Source organism: Haplochromis burtoni, unplaced genomic scaffold, assembly GCF_018398535.1.
Source record: "Haplochromis burtoni strain Fernald_Lab_line unplaced genomic scaffold, NCSU_Asbu1 Contig_113, whole genome shotgun sequence".
In the NCBI taxonomy this organism is placed as follows: Eukaryota; Metazoa; Chordata; class Actinopteri; order Cichliformes; family Cichlidae; genus Haplochromis; species Haplochromis burtoni.
In genome coordinates this window covers 1,359,951-1,371,322 of record NW_024582474.1, presented here as the reverse complement: position 1 = coordinate 1,371,322, position 11,372 = coordinate 1,359,951, and the positions used below count along the sequence as shown (strand labels likewise).

At 39.5% G+C, this 11,372-nt stretch overlaps 1 protein-coding gene across 7 annotated transcripts in view; it reads left to right on the top strand.

The window, feature by feature from the left end:
• The first annotated feature begins 2,204 nt into the window (after window positions 1-2,204).
• The window catches only part of sptan1 (spectrin alpha, non-erythrocytic 1), a 37,142-nt gene continuing 27,974 nt past the window's right edge, over window positions 2,205-11,372 (top strand). For 5 of the 7 annotated variants that reach the window (XM_005929006.3, XM_005929005.3, XM_005929004.3 and 2 more), the window contains exons 1-4: window positions 2,205-2,351; window positions 9,698-9,937; window positions 10,025-10,150; window positions 10,773-10,913. In XM_005929006.3, the coding sequence (XP_005929068.1) occupies window positions 9,701-9,937; window positions 10,025-10,150; window positions 10,773-10,913 (504 nt within the window). In that variant the 5' untranslated portion in view covers window positions 2,205-2,351; window positions 9,698-9,700. Of the gene's footprint in view, window positions 2,352-2,798; window positions 4,932-9,697; window positions 9,938-10,024; window positions 10,151-10,772; window positions 10,914-11,372 lie in introns of those variants that run through there. The other 2 variants (XM_042223529.1, XM_005929003.2) reach the window with 2 other exon arrangements.

Here is an 11,372-nt window from a genome sequence, read left to right as displayed (position 1 = left end):
CTAAAAATAGACTTTAATAATAATAATAGACTATTAGCTCATTTTTAATCCGATGGTATGAGCAGATCTCAAAAGTTGGGATGGGGCAACAAAGAGGCTGGAAAAGTAAGTGTTAATAAAAGCAAAAGATTGCGAAACATTTTGCAGCTGATTAGGCAACAGGTCAGTAACAAGGCTGGTTTATTTTTTTTAATTACATCTTTACTCAGAAGTAAAGGTGGCAAAGTTTCTTCAATCTGCAAAAAACTGTGCCTACAACTTTTGGAACAATTTCAGAATAATGTTCCTCAGTGTAATATTACAAAGACTGGATATTTTAATCTACATTACATAATAAGGTTCAATAATAGTCTGGAGAAGCCTCTGTGTGCAAGAAACACAGAAGAGAAGCCTGAACATCCATCCCGAATACCTGTGATCTCTGGGCTCTCAAGTGCTACTGCAATAAGAGTAAATAAGCAAAATTTCAAATTGTACCTTGCAAGTCACAATAACAAAGTGCTTCACAAAAGAAATGCCAGAACATAAAAATAAAAGTTAAACACAGGTTTAAAAAGGTGGGTTTTTAGTTGTTTTGTCAAAGAGACGACAACAACAGTCATCTCAAGGTGTTTTATATTGTACGGTAAAATCCCTACAGTATCAGAAGGAAACCCCAACAATCACAAAACACCCTATGAGGAAACACTTAGCAAGAGTGGGAAGGAAAAACTTGCTTTTAACAGAAAGAAACTTCCTTTCAGCCTGATCTTAAAAGCAGGAAGAGTGTCTGTCTCTTGGGTCTAAATTAGGCGCTGGCTCTAGAGGAGGGGGTCCTGATAGCTGTAGGTTCTGATCATGGTAGTGAGACGTGCTATGATGTATGGTTTGGAGACAGGGGCACTAATGAAAAGACAGGAGGGCAAGCTGAAGATTAAGATTTTCATTGGAAGAGATGAAGATGAAATGCTCCTTTTATGTGAATATGCTGAGATCCCGAAGCAGAATGCTTTGGTTAACAAAGAAATGTGACAGCTATTGTTGTGCTCTCTGTTATTTCTGACTGTCAAGCCAGCTAATACAAAGAAAGCCTGGCTGTATTGAACTTGCTTCTCATCAGAATCAGCATACTTTATTAATCCCTAGGGAAATTATTATACCTTTAAAAACAATCAGGGAACAAAATAACACAGCGAAAACATGAGCAATATTCAAATAAAGAGGACCCGAACATAAATTTGGATTCAGATGGGATTTTACCTTAAGTCACTATCAAAGTAGTTACACCTTTTCATCAAGTAACTGATGAGTAATCAAGTAATCTTGTATGTCTTGGTCCTAGGCCTTAGGTCCAGCATTTATCAACTTGCCTGACTCATTAACTCATGTGCAGTGTTTCTGTTTAATACCTGTTTTACTTTGCTATAGTACAGTGTATTGTCTCTAATGTTACCTTTAGTCAGTTGTCTTCAGCTTTACTTACCTTCCTGTTTCTAGCTCCCCTTTTACCTCAAGTTTATTTTATAAACTCATTTGTCCATGTTTCCCAGATGGATACTCATAGTGACTCCTTGTTTTTTACCCAAAAAGCTGATTCTGTTCATCTGGACATTACTGTTTGTTTGCTTCTCTCTGGATTTTGTTTGTTATATGCACTTCAGGCAAAAATAAAAGGGCTCGGTCCTTGTCCATGACATGCCTGTGTCTGTTAGTCCTACATTTGGGTTCTTAACCTGCAATTCTCCAAATTATGACACTTTCAGCTGTACTTAAACTGTGAAAGTAATTTTCACTTAAAACAAAATATCAAGTATTATAGGTTCATATCTTAAAAAATGACTCTAACATACAATACTTCCTCTTGGAGTTAATGTAAAAATAGTATGAAAAGTTTCACAGCTCTGATGTGCACTCAAAATAATTAACTGTAATTAAAATGTTTATTTTAAGCCTTTGAGCGCCAAAATACAAGATTAACGCGTTTCCGGAAGATTGTTGTCTTGTCGAATTTGCACTTTTTATCTTTGTAGATTTGTATCACCATTTTATCATCTTGATTTTGATCGGAACCGGCAGCACTCATACGGATCATTACTCGCAGAGAAAGCCCGGCGGGTTACGTTTGTGTCAAGCCAACTAACAAAAAGAAAGCCTGGCGACCTTGGATGCGACTGGACGTTGTTATCAGTAAAGCTTCGGCTTCTCCCGTCACTCCTCGGTTGTTTCCGCGCAGCTGCTGAAAATGACGTCACATTTGGGTTAAAGAAAAAAAAGGCCACCCCCATCTCCATCGACAGCGGTTGTACGTCCTTCGTCGTCGTTTCGCCTGGACAAGCACCAAGTTGTAAACACTTTTTGATAAACCCACTGAGGTAGGAAAGTGCTGTTATTTTGAATTGAGTATATTACAACAGATTCCATGCACCATGTTTCCAAACTGGAAACGATTTGTTGAATTAATTTCATTGCTCTCCAAATACCGTGCATTCGATAACTGAATGGCTAAGGCTAACCAGCTGCAAGCGTTTTCATTGTTCGATGTTTTCTAAGCTGGTACGTAAAAACCCTAAATGACGAGCGAAGAAGTAAACCTGTTTGGCTCTGAGGCGGTCTGGCTTGTTAGCTTTAGCCGCCTACCTTAGCCGACGTTAGCCTTCATTGATACCCGTAAATGTACGCTGCATTCAAACAAAATGATCGATTTAAACTTGGACAAGTCGATTGATTGATAGGGGGTATCTATAATAAATCTTATATGTAAGTTGTAATGTCGTTGTTATAATGCCAGTCGTGGGCGATTTAATATGCTCTTAAGAGCGAGTATAGACTCATGAGCTGCTAGCTGGCCCGTTAGTCTTAACAGTTTTTTTCCTACTTGTCCAGTGAAATTGATCTTCACTCACAGTTTTTACACTTAATGTTTTGAGAATTAATCAAGCATTGGTTTATAATATTTATGGAAGCGGCTACATTAGCTTGTCAGCCATGCTACAAGGGAGCCGCCCAGTTCAGATGAATACCTTTGAACATCGGGCCTTATCTGTCTCTCCTGCTTGTATCTCAGTGCGGACTGACTCACAGTTAATCATTTATATGTAATTTGGTGGAGACACTGCTAATCAAATAGGCTAGTGTTTAAGGAGTTTAGTAAGGATGTGAAAATGACACTGTCATTTACATACATTTTGCGCTCAGTTGAGTCACTTATATATTAACAACAGCAAGCATCTGTTCTTTTGTAGCCCGGTTATACGCAGTGATGTTTTTATTGTGAAACAGTTTTGCTGTTTCCACCAGTTTTCTTGCAACTTTCCTAAGCATTGTGCTTTGTTGTCAAAAGCAGTTGGACTCACCTACGCTTGTCTCATTAATGTGCGCACTAAGGAATGTAAATACATGGTGCCACTGTATAATCGATATCATGATATGACACTTTTATGTCATAAAAGTTTGTACCAATGTTATCTTGAACAATGCCATATAATCCTGTATTCAGTACCTCTAAAGAAAAACTGTTTGTGGATCTGTGTTTCAGTGGGATCTGTATGTGTTCTAACTTTTGCCAGACCACTTTCACAACTTAAAATGTCAGTGTCGCATATTCTGCAAGCCCATGTCATAGTCTGAGCCATTTAATAGTAACAGGAGGGACAGTGGAAGTCACTGGAGAGGCAGCTGACTATAGCTCCTTACACTTACTGTCAGAGTTTGTATAGTATAATCATTTATTTAAGAAAGCATAGCTGTGTCTGCTTTCATGTACAAACAAAACATATCAGTTTATGTGAGACTAGTTAACATTAATTTATTCTGATCTAACTAATATCAGACACAAATTGTCATTGGTTGAGCTAAAGAAATAAAAATCTAAAATATGAGCACAGAATGAGGCTGTCAAATCCACCTGAGATATCGGCCAAGAGTGCTTAAAATTAAAGTTTCTGTTTGATTGTTTATTGGATCAAAAAGCAAATTGGTGGGGATATCTTGAATTCAGAAGTGTGCAAAGAACTCTTTTACTGTCATCAGTATAAAATTTCTATGAGGACAGTCTGATTTGAAACAGTAACTTGGTGAAAAAGCTGGACCCAAGATAATAACATCAGCAACATCATTGCTGCACCAGACCCTGTGGTTCTGTCAATGGAAGACTGAGTATTTCTAACCAGCAAAAGCCAAGCAGCCTGCATTGCTCACAAATTGCTATTCTTCAGTAGAACTGCACTGTGACTATGACCTAAATAGAAACTAGGCCCCCTGTCTTCAGGCCTATCAGGTCTGCCTGCAGAGGCACCATAGCCAGTCTACTAATTTTCTTTCTGCTGCATGAAATTTCCGCTCATCCTAACACCCAGTTATTCGATCTCAAATGTATAGTGATGTACTTTAAGCATTATCTGATGAACTTCCTGAAAGCGCCCTCTTTTTGCCACTCCTCCCCTTTGATGGCTTTTTAATGACTGCTGGATCGATGGCATGTACTGTAGCCACCCTATACAGATCTGCAACATGTCGACAATTGATAAACCCAAACTCAAGGTAATGATTGTGTCTGTGTAAGCACTGTGTGGCTCCGTGTGTTGTTAGTGTGTTGCACTTTGTGTTTTGGTTTCTTTAAGAAAGAAGATTCGAGAAAAGTGTAGGGCAGCTGGGATGTTATTTTGCTGAGTAAAGGGATGGGAGGAGGTACAGAGCAGAGGGAGAGAGTGAGAGAGAGACGCATGGGCAGGGCTACATCTTGGCTAACTCTCTTGTACAGCATAGTCATTGCAGGTGCAATGCGTCTGTCTGTGGAGTAGATGAGACAATTCTTTTTTTTATTGTCAGTATCAGACTTTTAAGGGGTACAGTAAAGTCTATAGATGCTGCTGCAGGCTACGGCTTTGCCACAGATGTAGCCTCTGCTCTTTCAAGATACAAGAGAACCTGAGGAACCAGACTTGACATATCTGGTGTGTGTATTGCTTTGGTTTTGCAGTTTTCTGATCTGGTCTGGATTTCAATTGAGCCTGTTCTCATGGAGACATTATGGGATAATAGGTTTCTTTATTGCATGTCTTGTGTTGCTGTGAAATTCTTTGCATGCACATGAAGTCTGATATTAACATTTAAAAATTTTCTCTGTTAACCTAACAAATGCCCTTCAAAGTCTGGCTGTTCAGTCTTTGAGAAAACTCTTAGATTTGTTGGCTTACTCCTCTCTCGTGCCTGTCAGATAACATTTTTTTTTCAGGGCTAATGCTTTGATTAGTGCTGGTTTGCACATTTTTTTTTATCTTCAGTTCTATTTAATGTATTATATAAAGTTAACCATATAATTTCGATGTCAGACATAGATTTAATATTTGCTAAAGGGGCTAATCCATGGATAATGTCTTTTCCTGGAGTCTACTGAAGTAGCTACAAGCAATTTACAGTATTCAAAATAATATTGCTTCCCTTCAGTGTATCCTTAAACAGCTTACCTCGTCTCCCCTGAGGGCCACACTATGTTTAAGATGTGTCTCCCAATTGGCTGTGCGTCTTCGTCAGTATCAGACTATCATTTGAGTGTGTTCGAGATAAGCATATTCGATTTTCTCAGTGATGTCACAGAGATCGAAGAGTAGAGAAACAGTCTGAGCATAATGAGGTGAGGATTTTTACTTGTAAAGGCTTGGCTGTATATGACACTGACAAAACTGTAACACTGTATATGACAGAAAATATTGAAAATCCAAATACTGTAACATTTGTTAGTGATTAAGAGAAGGCCACAAACGTGCTGGATTGCAGGATAACTCCCTTTATACCATCACCTTCATCCTCCACTATTCCTCAGTAGGGAAAAAGGCCTGCCTCGGCTCATGAGACGTGACCCCTATTCAAAACACATGTTTCACCGAAGTGATTTGGGTGTTGCTGAGTGAATGACTTCATCCGCTGCTCTGTGGACGCCTCTGATATAAACCCAGTGTTTAGGAAAGCTCAGCGCACTCTTAATCTGAGACATGTACTTGATAGAGTTGATCCTGTGTGGTTTGTCCTTGGCTTGATATTCACCTCCTGTGATCCTGTCTACTACTGCTACTGCAGAGAATCTAAGTTGGCATTAAACACTTTGTTTAATGAGGCTTAATAGCTGTGTTTTTGTTAGCATAACCATGGCGTTACATGGCGTAGTAATGGGTTTTCAAACATTGGCATGTTGTTTCTGAAATGTGACCATATTATACAACTCTCCAAGTTGTTTGGCGTGTTACACATGTTAGAGCTGTGTTTATGACATGGAATACCTTCTTACATTTTTATATCTTAATGGTTTTACTTTAATGGCTTTGATTCTACAGAAAGGGAAGCATAGACAGTGTTAGAGACCATACAATAAAAAATTCATGCAGGTACTTACAAGCACTTTTCTATCCTTACTGAGCACTCAAAGGGTGTTTTAGTCTACAAGCCACATTCATATGCAAAAATTGGTAAAGCACTTAAATGCTTTTTACCTACATACGCCAGTGGATACAGTGGGTTCATGTTGAGGTTTAGCATCTCTCCCAGTGACACATTGACATGTGATTTAGAGGTGCCGGGGATTGAACCACTCACCTTCTGATAAGTTGGCATCACAGTTTGCTTCCTGAGCTGCCTGATTATACTAGCTATTTCAGGGTCGATATCCATTGTCCTCCATCCACCCACACACTTTAGTGTTTCATCACCTGACAAAGCAAGTTTTCTCTCAACACTTAGAAGCAGCTGGAATCTAAAAATCTGTCAGTGAACCCAACATTACATTTTTTAGAACGTTTTCAGACAAATATATTCATAGTTGAGGCAACTGTTGTTGTAATTTGGCACTATATAAATAAAATTGAAATGAACAATCGCTAAATTGAGATAATTTGGGTGTTTCTGCGTTAAAGTGAACCTGAAACTTTAAATGTATAGAGGCTAATTTACACCATGGAGCCCTGCTTTCAAAAGCTGACATAGATTTAACCTGTCTATGAAGCTGGATCTAAGAAATAAGTGCCTAAAGTTAGTTTTTAAAACATGTTTAGCACCATCTTGTGCCAGTACAGAACTTTACATCACTAGCAAAACAACTAAGAACCACTGACTGCTTAAGAGATGGAGAGTGAATGTTAGTATATCCTGGGTTTCTTAACATAAAACTCATTGTTGCACCCAGGGATGGTACAAAAGGGGCCTCCTTATACAAAGTTTTGGTTTTAGTGTCCTTATTTTCCCAGAGTTATTGGTTTTTTAAAATTTAACTTTACACACTTATTTCTTAAAGCCAGCTTCACGGTGTTAAATCTATGTCAGTTGTTGAGAGCATGGCTCCATGGTATAAATTAGCTTTTATAGATGAAGTGTTTCATGTCCACTTTAAAGTAGATACTTGGACTTTGGAATGCTGCTGACTTCCACAGTATTATGCAACTGGTTGTTCAACGTTTTGTCATTCCTGCCCAGTATAAAATTTTTAATGTGTCTTGAAGATAGAAGCAAGTGTCACATGACTACAACCATCTGTGGGCTATAGCTAGCATGCTAACACGGTTGTGGCCACCCCCTTTCCCTGACTGTCAGCAGTGAGGCTAAAAGAGAGAAAGCTGTTATCTAGTGATAGAGAAGGGGAGGGAGTGCTATCAGCAGATGCAGCTTTGTGTTTAAGGCGTCACAGGCCTGTTATTGACCTGCTTTCACACTAATGTTCTTCACACTCGCTCACACTCACATGTTAAATTCCAGTCAGACTTTTACTGAAACGTCCAAGTATTTACACCCGGTATCTGATAGATTATAATGTGTCCAGTCCCCTTAAGAGTAGTCATCTTTATATTACATTAGAGGGATATAATGGTTGTACAATTTTGCTGGGCCATTGCATTTATGAGGTCAGACCAGCAAAAATTGCAGTATGAAAATAATGATTTGGGGATTAATTTCAGCTTTAAAGGAATTAGAACATAAAGTGATGTCTAAGATTTTATCAGGTTAAAGCAGTAGCAGTAGAGACTGCGCTTATATTGTGAACCACAGTGCTGTCTGAATATAGCGTATTTACCTTTTTTCAAGAAAGGAGTATAAACAGTGTGCATTAGTTGAAGCTTGCAAACCCAGAGAAGAATAAGACAAGTGAGATGAATAGTTCTGTTGCTGTTACCTTTGTCAGTGACTTGAGAATGTCATGTTGGTTCTTAGGTGATGGAGACAGAGATTCACAGTCATATAGCAGCCAGCATGACTGTGCAGAATGAGGCTGAGTCCAGTTAAATCCTTGAAATGATTTAGGCCCTCTGATATGGGGTGAGTTAGGAGAGGGGGAGGGGTGCAAGCTGGAGATCACTTTGTGTCAGGCAGTGGGTTGATGGTCGTAATCGGCTTACATTACACTGTTGGACTAGATTTTTGTGAGTTTTTGCATGTGTGAAGCCCCTGGGATGCTTGCTTGTCTGGAGAAATACTAGCGTCTATGGGGTTTTTGATAAAAAGCTGAATACAGCTAGACTGCTGACTTCACTAATACCCCCACGTCATTCAGAGAGGGAATTAGTGGAATCCAGGAAATTGTCTCACATTTATCCATCGGTTTCTGTGTTGCTGTCTGCAGCATCAACAAAAACACGCAGACCTAACAGCATGCATAGCCCCGCCCTCACCCTCACTCAGTCTGGTCTCAGCTGTTGTGCTTGAGGTTGATTCAAACGGATCAATACCTCCATCCGTGTTTCTGTTTTGTTTCTTATTAGAGAGGCTAAAAGCTCACGTTTCAGTTTGATAAAATCATAAAACTACTAAAACTCACATTGGGGTGGCTGCAGTTCAGAAGACAGAACAGGTTTGATACAAGATAAAACCCCAAGTCTGATGCATCCATCCAAGTATGATTGTGTGTTGCTGTTAGTTAGAAAGCACTTCCATAGAAAAAGCATAGAAAAAAGTGCTTGTGTGAGTGCTCACTTAGAGTATTAAAGAACCAAATAAGAACCCGTCCATTTACCATTTATACTTTTTAGTTTCTTGTTACTGCTTTGATTAAGAATTTATGAACAAGTTTAATCAGATATGTTGTTTAAAGCTAAGCTGCTGGAAATGATAGATTACTATCCTGTTTTGTTGGATGTAACGTTCCTACTTGGATGTTGGCCACAGTTCAAGGATACTTTAACCATGGGGCCTAGGGCACAGTGGGAATGAGCTGACTGCTGCGCTCTCTTTGTGTAGTGAAGCCTAGTTACTGTTCGCATGCATGTGGAATTTCCGCCCCCACCCCCATTTGTCATTTTTAGTATTTCAGCTGCCGGCCCTTTGGTTGCTTAGCTAGAGACAGGATAGGGTGGGTGGGAGTTAAAGCATGCAGCCTTGCTCTTTGTATCCATGTTTGAGTCCAAAGAAAAGCAGTAAAGTGGGATGTGAGAAAAATAACAATGTTTAAATGTAAACAGGAAAATGCAAAGACTGGGGTCTTTAAAGAAATATCTAACCCTACTCAGACACAGCGAGACAAGCTGAAGATTGATTTTAACCTTCTTTTCTTTAAAGTTCATGTTTTCCATATGTGATTATGTGGATAGGATGTGTAGGCGACATATTTTTTTCATCCAAATAAATTTCCATTTTGAGATATGTTTCATTCGCTTTTCCATACACAGCTGATTTGTCTCTGCTGTTATTTAAATGTGCATGCAAAATAATCGCACGTATGTCATTGATGGTGCTTTTCCAGAAAATGGACACTGCAGGAGCCAAAGTGCTGGAGACAGCTGAAGATATCCAGGAACGTCGGCAGCAGGTCCTGGACCGCTACCGGCGTTTCAAGGAGCTGTCGATGGTGCGCCGGCAGAAGCTGGAGGACTCGTATCGCTTTCAGTTCTTCCGCCGTGATGCCGATGAATTGGAGAAGTGGATCCAGGAGAAGCTGCAGATTGCCTCTGATGAGAACTACAAGGACCCTTCCAACCTGCAGGTCTGTCAGTTATTTAATGTATATGTATTTAAGTCCTGTTAGACCATAAGAAGAGCACCTTCTATCATATATGTTTTTCATACACAGGGCAAGCTGCAGAAACATCAAGCTTTTGAAGCTGAAGTTCAGGCCAACGCTGAAGCAATCATCAAACTGGACAAGACTGGAAATCTAATGATCACTGAGGGCCACTTTGCATCTGACACTATTCGAGTAAGTTACCAAAATGCACACTAATATGCAGTGTGTTGACATTTAGGTATGCCTGTGGTGGGCTTTGGGGTTATATGTATGTTCACGATGGATGTAGCCACTGTGACACCAAACATTGCTTTCCTGACTATTTATTAGTTGTTATTATTAGAAAGCTACATCCCTAAATATACAGGAGCAACATACAGCGACAGATACCTGATAATTAGTGCAACATAAGAGAAAAATAAAATATTAGAATTTCACTCACATAAAATGTAGGTCTTCTTGATGACTATTAACCCCTTCCATCCGATTCAGTCCTACACGCCTTACCGGACACAACAGAGGCCAATAGTTACAAGTGTCAATATGGCCGAGTATATAAAAGTAGGTGCTGACCTGTGGTGTGACTCTTGAGTGCTGTGAATTCTTAAAGATTCAGTCAGCTTTCCCCTATTTTTGACTCAACGGTTTCAAAATGTACTTTTTATCGCATGCTCTGTGTTTCATATGAATCGGCTCTTCCACGATCTTCAGTGGAAAAGACTTCTCTTTGGTTTTCCAACATATATCCAAGATAATTTTCTCATTTCTTGTCACTAACTTTATTAACACTTCCCACCTTTGTCACGTGCTCTAGACTCGTCTGGAGGAGCTGCATCACCTGTGGGACCTCCTGCTGGAGAAAACCAAGGAAAAGGGCATGCGTCTGTTGCAGGCCCAGAAACTGGTCCAGTATCTGCGTGAGTGTGAAGATGCCCTGGACTGGATTAGTGACAAGGTTAGATTCATATCTCTGTTTGTTTTAAACATAGAAAGACTTGAGCAGACAGATGTAGTTACAAATACAGTTACCATAGTTTACCATTTCAGTTTAGCTGTCGTCATTGCAAGAAAATTAGACATGACCTGTAAAGTGGACATGAAACAATACATGTATAAAGGCTGGATTTAAGAAACATGTGTTTTTAGAACATGTTTAGTGGCGTCTTGTGCCAGTACAGAACATTGGTGGGTTGGTTGGTTGCAGCTAATAGACCTACATTAGTTTATGTTTGCTAAGTAGTGACGGAACTGATAACTCGGTTGAAAACAAGGAGACAAAAAATAAAAATCAGTCCAAGTTGGTCACTTGGTCAGATTTTGGCTGCAGAAATCTATTTTATGTTAAGACATCAGGGAGGAGCTACCCTCCTCCCTATAAAAGGGTGTGATGCAGCGCCACTCGTCATTCAAGATA